At 37.0% G+C, this 13,628-nt stretch overlaps 1 protein-coding gene across 1 annotated transcript; it reads left to right on the top strand.

Annotated features, from left to right (window-relative positions):
• The first annotated feature begins 185 nt into the window (after positions 1-185).
• On the top strand, positions 186-13,093 carry LOC114525946 (structural maintenance of chromosomes protein 3-like). The gene is made up of 34 exons (XM_028547407.1): positions 186-282; positions 672-747; positions 1,346-1,384; positions 1,717-1,784; positions 2,000-2,071; positions 2,262-2,420; positions 2,699-2,816; positions 3,112-3,287; positions 3,427-3,507; positions 3,670-3,834; positions 4,264-4,385; positions 4,763-4,976; positions 5,160-5,263; positions 5,638-5,737; positions 5,987-6,123; positions 6,270-6,411; positions 6,553-6,703; positions 6,970-7,119; positions 7,291-7,360; positions 7,451-7,532; positions 7,723-7,842; positions 8,005-8,076; positions 8,186-8,260; positions 8,423-8,531; positions 8,868-8,938; positions 9,257-9,346; positions 9,448-9,534; positions 9,637-9,780; positions 10,023-10,091; positions 10,449-10,538; positions 10,658-10,699; positions 10,960-11,049; positions 11,508-11,685; positions 12,139-13,093. The coding sequence occupies exons 1-34, from the start codon at positions 268-270 to the stop codon at positions 12,315-12,317; spliced, it is 3,657 nt and encodes a 1,218-aa protein (XP_028403208.1). The 5' UTR covers positions 186-267; the 3' UTR covers positions 12,318-13,093.
• The last annotated feature ends 535 nt before the right edge of the window (positions 13,094-13,628 follow it).

Below are 13,628 nucleotides of genomic sequence, written 5' to 3'. Positions count from 1 at the left end.
TACTTTCTAAGCAAATTGCAATGCAATTTTTTTTTGAAAACTAGTACATTACGGCCTCTTGTAGTGGTTGAATATAAATTAACATGAATTGCATTGAACGGGACCGCTGAAAGTCTGGAGACGAGATAATGGCGTAGCGGAGGTCACGTGTCGTCTCCCGCCAAATTCTCGTTTGTAAACCTTGGACAAAATGGAGTAAAATTCTGCAAGAAAAGCTGTTGTAAATATCGTGTTAGAGTCCTCGATTACTACCGTATCTTGTAAATAATGTACATCAAGCAGGTAAGATAGTATTCTTCACGTTTTTAAGGCTATGAGATCGCCGTGTTGTTCCGCCAAAGCTTAACGATCGGTGTGTAAAATTACATGTCAGAAATTTGTTGTCAAGTGCGTGACCATTGTACAAATGCAGATCGTGTCTATTTGGGTGTTTTTCTTGTATGTCTTGGTTGTAAGGTCCTTTGTAGTGGAGATCGAGAAAGAGAAAACTCAGTTATTGCGCTTTAATAGAAACATTCATGATTATGGCTAGATTTTGAAGATAACATGAAATATCGATGAAAATTAAATGGACACTTGTGGCATTGTTTAGTATAAACAAAGACATACAACGCTTTGGATCAAAATGTCGGAATAAGCTGTATCTAAAATTGAATTTCTTTCTTGTATAGGTTATAATCCAGGGTTTTCGAAGTTATAGAGATCAAGTTATCATCGATCCTTTCAGTCCAAAACATAACGTAATAGGTATGTCTTGTCAGAACTGAAGAATGACTATGCAATGAAAATAAGAGTTTTAGTGGCAGATTATTAGCTGATAAATGCTATCAAGCATAGGCCAGGTGCACTAAAATTTTGCCAGTCTAGAATATTGGGTACCATGTTGACTAACTTTTGCAGTCTAGGCTTGTATAATTTATCCAAACTTTGACGAACTCTGAATTACTTGCATTAGACTGAGGCCTGTTTCCGACTCCAAACTTTTCATCTGCCAAATTGAATGCAAAGGTACATGAAAAGTTCAAAGTCTAAATCTGCCCTAAAAGCCCATTACCACTATGCACAATTTTTGGTATGGTACAGGGAATATTGGTACGGATAAAATTAATAATAGGTAGTGAAGTTTCATCGGTACCAATTTTATCTGTTTACATCATTTCCAATTGAGATTGATGAAATTTGGACTACCTGAATAGATTACCCAAATTTCATTTGCACCAATTTCATACATGCCTATTTAAAATCTTGCATACCGTAAATCTGGCTTAATAGGAATAGTGCAAAACAGGAATAGAAAAACTCACAACAGGTGCAGTAACAGTAAACTTTGACTGTCATTTTATAGTCGGTCGAAATGGTTCTGGGAAAAGCAATTTTTTCTATGGTAAGGTCTTTGATATTATTCTTATATGAAGTAATTGCAGTGTTCTTTAGTTGCAATATGGCTTGTCAAATGATATGGCTTGTCGTAAGAGATATTTAATTCACAAATCTTTTAACAAATAGAGATATCTAATGTATGACAAAGTGGGATATATTAATAATAATAAGCTTAGACCTTCATCAAGGTGTAATTTGGGCTAAACATCTCTCATCATACAATAAATAGTATATATTCCTTGGCATTTGCCCCAAACATACAGTTACCATATATGGACACAATGAATGACATTTTTACAATGCTGTATGAATAAGGGTGGACTTCTTTTCATTTAGCAATCCAGTTTGTCCTCAGCGATGAGTTCAGTCACATGCGACAGGAGGAAAGACAAGCTCTTCTTCACGTTAGTTACCATTTTCTTTTTCATTGAAACTTTAAAGTAAAATACTGTACTATGTCAATTGACTCTTTCAAAAAGTGTGATCAGTCAAAAATGAGACCAAGCTGAACATTATGTTCAGTCTCAGAACCTGTGAAGGACATTTTTTATGCTTAAAACTGCCAATTGCTGTATTTATTCATTCAAGGGATATTCCATTCATATTTTTTTTTCAACAGGAAGGCAGTGGTCCAAGGGTCATTTCAGCCTTTGTTGAAATCATATTTGACAATTCTGATAACAGACTGCCTGTAAGTTTATATCTAAAAGACAACTATTTCATGCATTTTTCTTTATTCGGTTCAAAAATTTCACCCCAAAATCCTCAATTTCATCCCAAAAATCCTCAATTTCACCCTACCAAAAACTGGGGGCCATTTAGGATTGTTGAAATTCTACACTATAACACTTTGCCGGATCGCTTGGTTGCTGCTGTTTCAGATTGACAGAGAAGACGTTTCATTACGAAGAGTAATCGGTTCAAAAAAAGACCAGTATTTTCTGGACAAAAAGAATGTTACGAAAACAGACGTCATGAACTTACTGGAAAGCGCTGGCTTCTCAAGAAGCAATCCTTATTACATTGTCAAACAGGGAAAGGTGTGTAAAAAAAATCAATATTGTAGGAAATGAAATTGAAACGAAATATAAAGTATCTTTGAAACGAAATTTCAGTTACATATTTGTCAAGAAAACCCAACTTTTGTTAAAATTTTGGTAATATAACGACACGAGGAAATATTTTTTGCAGTTGGTTAATTTTATAATTTGTTGAAGAAAGAGCTCTGAAATTATACTATCGTATATGTTTTAATCAGTTTTTGACTGGAGTCGTGTGGTCTCTATTAGAGATTCAGTAGAAATGCATCTTTTACTAGATCAATCAACTGGCAACGGCTAAGGATCACGAACGATTGAAATTACTTCGGGAAGTTGCGGGAACGAGAGTCTACGACGAACGCAAGGAGGAAAGTAAACAGATATTGAACGACACTGGTGAGCCCCCTTCCCCCCCCCCTCCGGCTTGAGGAAAAATAGCTGAAATAATACTAGAAACTACTGGTTATAATCCATGACTTTTGCTATAGAATGTATTCTGATCCAGGCTTGAATTTCGAAATCTGAAAAAGCTAGATAGAGCATCTTAAAATGCGTTAAACGGCTAAATTTGGTAGTGAAAAGTTTTTGTCTATAATAAGATCTATAGCTGAAGTCATGAAATTGTTTTAAATCAAGTTTTATCCAGTTTTTCTCTTGGTGAAATTACTTGTATGCAATTGTCGTGTCTTAGAAAATAAGAAGACAAAGATCGAGGAATTACTGACGTATATCGAAGAACGGCTGGAAACTTTACAAACAGAAATGGAAGAGTTGAAACAGTATAAAAAATTAGATAAAGATAGACGATGCATTGAATATACGATACACGAGAAAGAACTGCAAACGACCAGAGCAAAACTGGAGGAGGTATTCATCGATTAAATTTGTCGAATTTTACCTAAACTCTGGGGGGAAATATCCCCCCAAAGCACCCAATACTTCAACAGAATTTTCAATCTGCGTGCAACAATGATTACAACAATATATTTTCAAACATCTTGTTTAGTTTGAAAAAAATCGTCAAGATGGAATGAGTCAAACGACAAAGTTGAGGAAAGATGCTGCAGAAGCCGCCGATAAAATTGAGGTAAATACAAAAAATATGGTATGTTTGTCTTGTTGAGATAGATGTCCAAATGTTTAAATAAGAACTGAGTCAACAAAACAGCACAATTCTCGAGGCAGATATATTTTCAATTGTTGTGTACTAGAAGTGTTTTTATTATGTCTTGTTATTAACCCGAATTAGGAATACACAGATGTCGTGCGGAAATTGAAAGATAAATTACTTGACTTGAATGAGCAGAAAGCTCAGCTTGATGAAGAAAACAGAGAGCTTATCAAGACCAAAACTAAACTGGAGCTCGATATCAAAGACTCGGCAGATGCCGTCAATGAATTTCATTCGTCAAAGGTTAGTTTCACCCGAGGCCTAGTCGATGATCCCCGAGTTTTTTACGGTTGATAATCTATGTTTATTATAAAAAATATCGCATTCCGTGATTTGACAACAAGACTTATTTATGTAAATTCAGCATTTTGAATAAAGCCTTTAAATAGCTAACTTATTAAGCAAAGAAAGCCGGCAAAAGCTTACTATAAACGGCTTTTTGCGAAACAATATTTTCATTTTTTAATTAATTTTTTAAATCATTTAAAATTCAATTTTTCCCGCCGAAATTTAGCAGTCCCATGCTCTTGCTAACCGACCGCGCATAAGCCAATCAGAATGCTCCATTTTGTAGACATTCTTGGTTGGCCAGGCTTCCTATATGAAATCGCATAGCAAACTATCACTTGATCTTTTATTTGTTTTTATCGATTTTCTCATTTTTTATTTTAGGATGCTCACGAGAAAGAGCTTGAAGATGTCAGAAACAGAATCCAACAAGGACAGTCGAAGCTGGACGAGTTGTTGCCTCGGTTTAACAGGTTGAAGACAACGGAAGAAGAATGTACTCAAAGGTGGAAATTTTAGGGAATTTTTAGTCCGATCAAATAGAGATTGGATATTGAAAATATGTTGATAATATATTAATTCAGCTGGGGCCGGTTGTATCAAACCCGTTTAGCTTAAACGGTGGATAAGTCAAAATTAAACAACACTCTTACATCTCTCTTGAATGAGTCAAGTTGAATATTATGCACTGAATATGTAGTTGTAAACAGTGTCTTTGTATTAAGGTTAAAAACATTTAGTTTGCTTGTTGAATGAAACGATAGAGTTGCTTTCTATTATGAACTTAACCACCGTTTAAGCTAAACGGGCTTGATACAACCGGCCCCTGTAGGTTAAAGTTTGATCTAGGCAAGAAATTATGAATTGAATATCTGTGTTTCAGGATGGCGGCATGCGAGCAGAGACGATCGCAATTATTTTCAAAGCAAGGACGAACCAACCAGTTCCGATCAAAAGAACAGCGGGACGAGTGGATAAACCAGGAACTGAGATCTTTAACAAATGCCATCGCAACAAAACAATCGCAAATCCATGGGCTCAGAGCCGCCGTACAAAAGTTGAACGCCTCAAAAGAAAGCACCAATAATGATATGCGGGTAGCGTGCACTGATCTCGTGTAATACACTGGATTACAATACAACATAGTTTTGTTCTTTAAAAAATTTGAACATCAAACAATTTCACTTGCCCTTGTATTCGGAAAGGTCCGTCCATTGTCGGCGATTTCCGATCAGTGAAACCTGCGTTTGGGAGATAAATTTTGGGAATTTTTTCTTTAGGAAAGGAAAGAAGACTTAGATAGGAGGAAACGATTGATCGATGAATCAAACACAAAGAAATATGCTTTGACGAAAAAACGAGATGAACAAACAAACAAGAGAAAGTTAGTTTGAAATAAACAAACCTTCCAGCAGTTTTTCCATCGTAGTTCAGAGAAGTTCATTTCGCCGCCATCTTTAAATCCAAGATTGAACCAGTGCCAGTCTCTTTCTTATGTTTCAGTCGGCGCGATCGTCGACCGTAATCACAAAAAAGACTGGCACTGGTCCTTCAATTCGGTTTCAAATTGGCTTTAAAGCTGGCGACCGAGTTAGCATTCCAGTTTATAATATAGAGTTCATCGCCTTAGCTATTCCAATGCAACCAGATGGCATAAGTTACAGTAGAGTTACTCAAATGAAATCAGTATTACCCCAGCTAGCTTCGCACGTTCTGAGACTGTCCAAACTCTCACGTCAAACCATTCACCCTTTTCAGGGAGTTATGGCGAAGCGAAGCAGAACTTGAGCAGAAACTTCAGAATTTGACGGAAGATCAACACAAACGCGAGAGAACACTGCGTGGATCTGTTAGCAAGGTGGGTTCAGTTGAGCTCTTTTCATGCGAAGATAAAGTTCCCGCAAAGTAAAAACATGCTGGTGTATGTGAAGATGCAGCCCCCCGCAAAATATAAACATTCTGGTAGATGTGAAGATACAGTCCCCCGCAAAATATAAACATTCTGGTGTATGTGAAGATACAGTTCCCTAGCAAAATATAAACATTCTGGTATATGTGAAGATACAGTTCCCCGGAAAATATAAATATGCTGGTGTTTCTTCCGCAGGCAATATTTAATGGTATTGAGAGCGTCAAAGCTGTTGTTCGTGATGAAGGCATTCAAGGATTTTATGGACCGCTGATTGAGAATTTCACTTGTGATAAGAAATTTTTTACTGCTGTTGAAGTAACGGCTGGGAACAAGTGAGTTTAGATAGAGCAAAAGAGCTGTTGTGATCTATATTATTCGCTGGGATGGTGCTGACTGAGTGGCCACGATTGTTACTAGCCTGGCTGGTCTAGTACTATAGTTCTGCTGTGCAATGTTTTGCTATTTCTAAATATTTTAGATTATTTCATTTGGTTGTGGATACGGACAAAACAGCGACGAATATTCTCAAGATTATGAACGACCGTAAAATGCCCGGAAGCGCGACATTTATGCCTCTCAACAAGTTGAATGCAAGAGAGACACAGTATCCGACTCACAATGTAAGATTTTCAGATATATGTAGGTTTTATGTTTTAGGTCTATTTAGTGTAGTAAACAAGAACACACTAGAGGTTATCTCAGTATTTCAAGGTTACCTCCTTGTATTTTTCATACTATCGTGTTGCAATCTTTTATTTCAGGATGTATTTCCAATGATACGTGAACTTCATTTTGATCCAAAGTTCCGTCAAGCCATGTTGACTGTGTTTGGTAAAACACTGATGTGCAGAGATATCGACGTCGCCTCACAATATTCGAAGAGCGCTAACTTAGATTGTGTAACGATGGAAGGTATAGGATAACAGTTGATAAATCTCGTCCACCCTCATAGGTCACTACTCATCATCACCCTTATAAACTCTAAGTAACCCAAATCATCACTCAGAAACCCTTATCATCCCTTCCCTGTTATCAACCCTCATCATCTCTAATTATCCCTCATCAACACGCATCAACCCTCTCTGACCCTAATCAACACTCGTCAACCACCATAATTACCCCTCATTGACCATAATAACTCCAACTTGTCCACAAAATACCCGTAATTATCATTCCAGGCGATCAGGTCAGTCGCCGTGGAGCTCTGACTGGCGGATATTACGATACGAGAAAATCCCGTCTTGATTGCCAACGCTCAATACAGGAAGTCAAGGCCGAGATCGAGACCTTCCGAGCACAACACGGGGAAATACGAGAGCAACTCGAACGTATCCCTTGCAATTAATATTTTTCACACGAAAGTAATCGACGTGAATACATGTGGTTCACGCTCTGTGCTAAAGCCTTATGATTTTGTTTTCGTAATTTCTGAATATCAAAAATCGTCCATAAGTATAAATTATAAGCAATAGGTTTTACCACCTTAACGCTGGCAACAGAGATCGATGGCGTTATAACAGGGGTTTTAGGGGAACTTCAGAGACTTGAAAGTACACTGATGGATTTAAAGTAAGCTTATGAATTGTTAGATGTTTACATTTTCGGAGCTAAGAGAAGTCCGAAGTAGTTTTGCGTCATTGTCGTGTTTTTAACCGCTAGAGAGACCTACGACAGACAGAAATCTGATGTTAAAACGAAGGTGAAAGAATTGGAGAATATGGATGAAAGTTTGACGCAAAAGGTAGACTGTTTTAGGATTATTAAGATTTCTGTTCTGCTGGTCAATGCCATAAGAAATTTCGATTGAATTTATAAAAGATGTTTTCACTTTTCTTGCAAACATCTTCGATCGTTTTGTAAAGTGTAAAGGCGTGAAGATTCTTTGGAGAAATTACACAATCAGATTTTTTACCGTTTGCTTGTGGTTTTAGAATCAACTTCTGTCGAAAATGGAGGGAGATTTACAAGCTATGATTTCATCGCAGAGATCACTATCAAGTGAACTGGGCACAGAATTGATGGCTCATCTATCCCACGAGGACCAGAGCGAGGTTCGAGGACGATTAAGACTTATACCACGCACATTTTCACAGTGTATATCAAATTTTAAAACCTTGAAAACTCTTGAAAATGACTTCAACTTATTGTGTCAAAAGATATGTTTACTTGGCGACTGCCTTGAAGTAAAAAAAAACTAAATTTATCTTGTGAAGGTTGATCAAATCAACGCAGAAATTCAGCGACTCAAAGAGCAAATGCGTTCAGCTTTATCAGAAAGATCAACGGTATGTCATAGAACCTGTTTTTATGCATGCAAAAACAGGTTTTACTTGTTTTGCTCGGTCGTAATTGGATAGTTTGTAATTATTTATGCAAATATGTTGTATGCTACAGCTTGAACCAGAGAAAAACCATTTGGAAAATCTTCTTACGAATAATCTTATGAAACATCGCGACAAACTACTCCAGGTAATGAAATGAATATATGCTTTGTGTTTGGGCAAAAAAGTCTGTTTAGGAGCGACTAGTGTCGGTCAATAGCTGTTCATTATGTGGCGGGAATTCAAAAAACGATTACAAGAAACAAAATTGCTTGAGATAATTTTGTCTTTGCGCTGGTTTTATTATCAGGAATTGGATGAAATGGCATTTCAAGGGGATGAGAAAGAGTTGAGCTCAAAGAGAGACGAACTGGCATCGCTTGAATCAAGAAACACAACAATAGTGAAACGACATCAGAGTAAGAAGTTCTCTTGTTATTTTTGAGTGGTTTCAAGCGAAAATTTAAGAAATATATAACAAGTCTTAATATGAACATTAAAATCACTCGAAAGAAAGGTAAATGGTAATAGATACAGCGCACAAACGGTGGTGCAGATTTCATTTATTATGGAAAAATATTTGTGCTGTAACTAAGGTGCAAGATTTGATGTCAGAAATTTGACAAAGTGTAAAGTTTTCCACTGGGTTGGCTTTGAAATGAGTTCAGTGAGATTCTAGACAAATGTCCAAGACAATTTTAATTTGATTCAATCGCTTGTGGTTTGATGAAGTAATGTTTATTTGTCTTTTACAGGTGTGAATAAGAGAGTTAACGAAGTTAGCGCCCAGATCAAGAGCAATGACGAAGCACTGGAGGAATGGAAGGTTTAATATTGTTTTGTTTCAAACCTTCCTAGATGTAAAAATATGTTCAGTTTTTGTTCTGAAATATTTTAAAAGATTTTCTGTATTCTCCTGAAATTACGACAGAGGATTAGCGTGTGGATTAGGGTTATGAATTAGGGTTCTGTGTAGGATTAGAGTTTGGATTAAACTTAGGATTAAGATTAAGATTTAGGATTATCGTTCATAAATCCAGTCTGTTAATAAATGTCAATATTGGCCCAATGTTAATAAATGTCAATATTGTTTTTGCTTGATGAAAATCAAACCGCTTCACATACAAGGGCTTTAAACTCTTAGAATAGAGAAAAAGATGCACGTGGAAGATTGGAAGACGATTTAAAATCCGTAGAGAAAATTGCCAATAAGAAAAGCGTTCTCGTAAAGAAGGTACAATCAGCAAGAATTTGTATTTTAATTTAAAATGGTCCAAGTGAGGTGAGGTGAGGTGGGGTGAGATTGAATGTGATGTTCTGTACTCCATTTTACAGAAAGATGAATGCATGAAAAAGATCAGGGATTTAGGATCTCTTCCAACTGATGCTTTTGAGAAATATCAGTCAACAAATGTGAAAGCGGTGAGTTTTTGAATCAAGTTATCTTTGAATTTATCCATAGCAACAGCAGTGTGTTTAGACAACTGAATATGGTTTCGTTTATCGTGTGTCTAAATTTGTTAGCTTTGGAAGAAGCTTCAGAAATGCAACGAGGAATTGAAAAAGTTCAGTCACGTCAATAAGAAAGCCTTAGATCAGTTCGTCAACTTCTCTGAACAAAAAGAAAAACTTATGAAAAGAAAAGACGAAGTCGATAAAGGGTACTCGGTAAGATAGAGATTTGGCGATCACTTTTAAAGCTAAAAATCTGTTGAACAAGATGTCAGTTTGTGTGGAATACTTGAAATATGATTGCATGGATTTCAACTTTCTGCCTGCCTTGAGTCAGGTCTATACAATTTCCACGCGCGTTGCCAAAGTGTGCAAAATTGTGAAACTTCCATAGTTGGTATTTTTTCACCTCGTGTTTTATAATCGCTCTAATGCAACATCCCTGTTCGTTTTCCCAGGCCATCACAGAGCTAATGGAAGTTCTTGAACATCGTAAACACGAAGCTATACTCTTCACATTCAAACAGGCAAGTGCCTAAATATTTGTTATGTCTTGTCTTAAAGCATAGGAATAATACTAGAGAAGATAAACATCTTATAAACTAAGATAGGAGATGTTAAAAGAAAACTAGACACAGTAGTACTTCTTGTATAAACTGTGTGTTGGATCATCAGGGACGATTGCAATTAAGAAAACAACTGAATTTGCAAAAGAACCAGGTTAACTTTGGCAAGTCGAATGCAGAAATCCAATACAAACTAGGAAGCATACTGTAGTTGGGAAAACTGGAAACAAGACTTGCTTCGCAAGAAGTAAACATATTTCCCATCAAATTCAGAAGCATTCGTTTTCCAAATTGACGTTTTGTATTTTCATTACCAAGGTTTCGTATAATTTCACGGCTGTTTTTAAAGAGTTGGTTCCACATGGGAAAGCCAATCTCGTCATGAAGACAGAGGGACCTCCTAATCTTGTAAGTTTTGTTGGTTTGTAAGTTTGTAAGTTTGTCAAGTGTAATCTTGTAAGGATTGTTTTCTGCGACCGAATATGTTTGTTATAAAGACGTCCTGTGTTGCTTTTGGGTTTATTTAGGATGAAGAAAGCAATCTAGCATCCAGCAGCCAACAGTCGAAGGTAAAGTCGCGCCGGCAAAACAATTTTTGAGTAGGATTGATAGGCAATTTCGCTGCAAATGGGCTTCGAAGATGCCGGTGAAGCTCCAGTCTTTACTGAGAGAGGTGGTCTGCCAGTAAAGGAGAATTAGAGGCGCAGGGGGGGGGGTAGTACTAGAATTCATTCAGCAGGGTGGTTTTCCAGGGATATCTCAACCTCAGCAATGGTTTTGGATATGAGTTTTATGTTCTTCACAATTTCGGTGGGTTTTTTTTCGCTAGGATGACGGTGAAAGCAGCCAAAGTCAGTCTTCAAGTAGCCAAAGTCAGTCCAAACTTCCTTCGGATAAATTTTCTGGCGTTTCAATCAAGGTATTGTCGTCTATTGTCCATAGGGACGCCATTGTATGCTCTATTTGCACTGTCACATTTTTAAGGTCTGTTCACATGATTCACTTTTGTCTGATTCAATTCGCGTTTGACGGATGGAATGTAGTCTTCTATTGATAAGCAGTATTGCACTGGTTTCTACTTATTTTGTTGCCCCTATACATTTCAAGTCAACGGACTATAAAACATCCACCAGAAGTGAATAGGATAAAAAAATGGGATTGTGCGAACCGACCTTCCATTTGACCTTTTATTTGTGATGCGAATATGCGATGTGGTGGGGTATATACAGGTCTCGCTGGGTAGAGGGGACTACACAGAGGTGCACACCCCTGTTGGCTTTGTTCAACGGGAATGCACATCGACGAAGATCGAATTCATGGGCACACTATATGACAGCATATTAGTTCCAGCACAAACGTAGCTTATTGCTATCCCAGGTATCTTTTACGGGTAAATCAGCGGAAACAAGGGAAATGAACCAGTTATCTGGAGGTCAGAAGTCTCTGGTCGCACTCGCCCTAATCTTTGCAATACAGCGCTGTGATCCAGCGCCATTTTATCTTTTTGATGAAATCGATCAAGCTCTTGATCCGCAGTACAGAACCTCTGTAGCAGGTGAGTTTCAAATGTATTCATCTTGTAAACAAAGCACTTAAGTTTACTGGTTCTCTGAAGGGTATGTATTGTATCACTGATCTGCTAATACACTGGATATAGCAACACTGATCTACTAATACACTGGATATAACAACACTACACTGATAATACACTGGAATAACCGGATATAGTAACGTTGATCTGATAATACACTCCATATAGCAACACTGATTTGATACTGCACTGGATATAGCAACACTGATCTAATAGTATACTGGATATAGCAAAACTGTTATAATGACACTGATCTGATATAATACACTGGATATAGCAACACTGATCTGATAATACACTGGATATAGCAACACTGATCTGATAATACACTGGATATAGCAAATCAGTTGTGTGTTATTTAAAGACCTTGATGTATTATATTCGATACCCGGTCTCGAAATCTTCCATTCTCTTCAGAAATGATCAGAAAACAAGCAGAAAAAGCGCAGTTCATCACCACAACCTTTCGTGCAGAGCTGCTTGAGGCCTCGGATAAATTCTACGGTGTTCGGTTCAGAAATAAAGTAAGTCACATTGATGCCATAACAAAAGAAAAAGCCAAAGAATTTGTTGAAGACGACGAAAGAACTGCGTAAAACGCTCAATCCATTGTTCGATTACCTGTCAGTTAGTTATTCGAGTCTTCATCATTCGTCCAATATACCAGTTTGTTCCCTGTTGATAATGTTCGTTGGACCATTCAGACGCTTTCGCACGACGGTAAATGTTTCGTTTGAAAGTTGCCAATGCATGATTCAAGCTTTGGTCTAAATTTTATCCAAGCAAGAAGAGCGATATTCTGCACCACAACTAGGAATAGCATCTGAAAATGAGTGAAACTGCAAAGCTTGATACATTGAATGTTGCCAAATGCGAAATGTATAACCATATGTTCTAAGATATTTGTATTAACTAGTTCTTGTGCGGGGAAAATGATCAGCTAAACGTGATGTTTCTTCATTACGATAGTTACAAATATATATGCACAATTTGTGAACAATTATTTCCCGCACTTTTCCTACAGCGATGTAATCAAATTTTGCAGTTTTGCTCATACTGCGACTTTCCTTTCATCTGTGGCGTTATATAGACCTTTCTTGCGATCACGTCAAACGCCTGTATGATGTCACACGACGTTTGATTGGCTCCGTGAAGCTATAACGAGCCAATCAAACTTCGTGTAACATCACGCTTTTCGCGTTCGACGTCATCATGAGAAAAGCCAATTTTATTTTTGTTTCAATTCTTGACCAGTTTTCACATCATTGGCTTCTCAATCACCGTCCTTTTTATTCATGTATAGTTTCAAAACAAGCTGTTTTCATTTGGATACGATATATATAATAAATGTTGATTTTTTATATCGAATGTATACGTAGTTTGTTTTTAAAGTGCATATATCAAATGCTTGCAAAGGGGAAAACGAAATTGCTACCGTGTTTTGCTAAAAGTATATAACATTAAATAAGCGTTAAACACGAAAGCAAAATACAAAAAAAGATGGCCGCGTTGTATTGTTGTCAAAACGTATGCAATTTTTTTCTTGCCACTCTATTTGGAACTGAATTGCAAATAAGATTGTACTTGTCCTTGCAATCGCTTTGTGTTCAAAAGCTTGTCATAAAATTATATATACATGCAAATCTGCCACGTATAGTGCCAAAGGCAATGTTTTTGTGAATAACCTATTTGATTGTCCAAATAGTCAGATAGATCGACTACATTACTATATATTGTCGTGCGTTATGGCTCTTCAGACCAAGATTTTCCATGCTTGTGCCAGTTGTAGAACTCAGTGATGTTGGCAATTCAGGTAAGACTTTTTTTATCAGATTAGCGTTGCTGAAATATAATCTTGGGTGTTTGCAAAACGTCTTCATGTAATTTCCCGAATAATCTGGTGAATT

Source organism: Dendronephthya gigantea, unplaced genomic scaffold (assembly GCF_004324835.1).
Source record: "Dendronephthya gigantea isolate DGI-Jeju-01 unplaced genomic scaffold, DenGig_1.0 000036F, whole genome shotgun sequence".
NCBI lineage: Eukaryota > Metazoa > Cnidaria > Anthozoa > Malacalcyonacea > Nephtheidae > Dendronephthya > Dendronephthya gigantea.
Note: the sequence above shows the minus strand (reverse complement) of the source record. Positions and strands in the feature narration are given on the sequence as shown.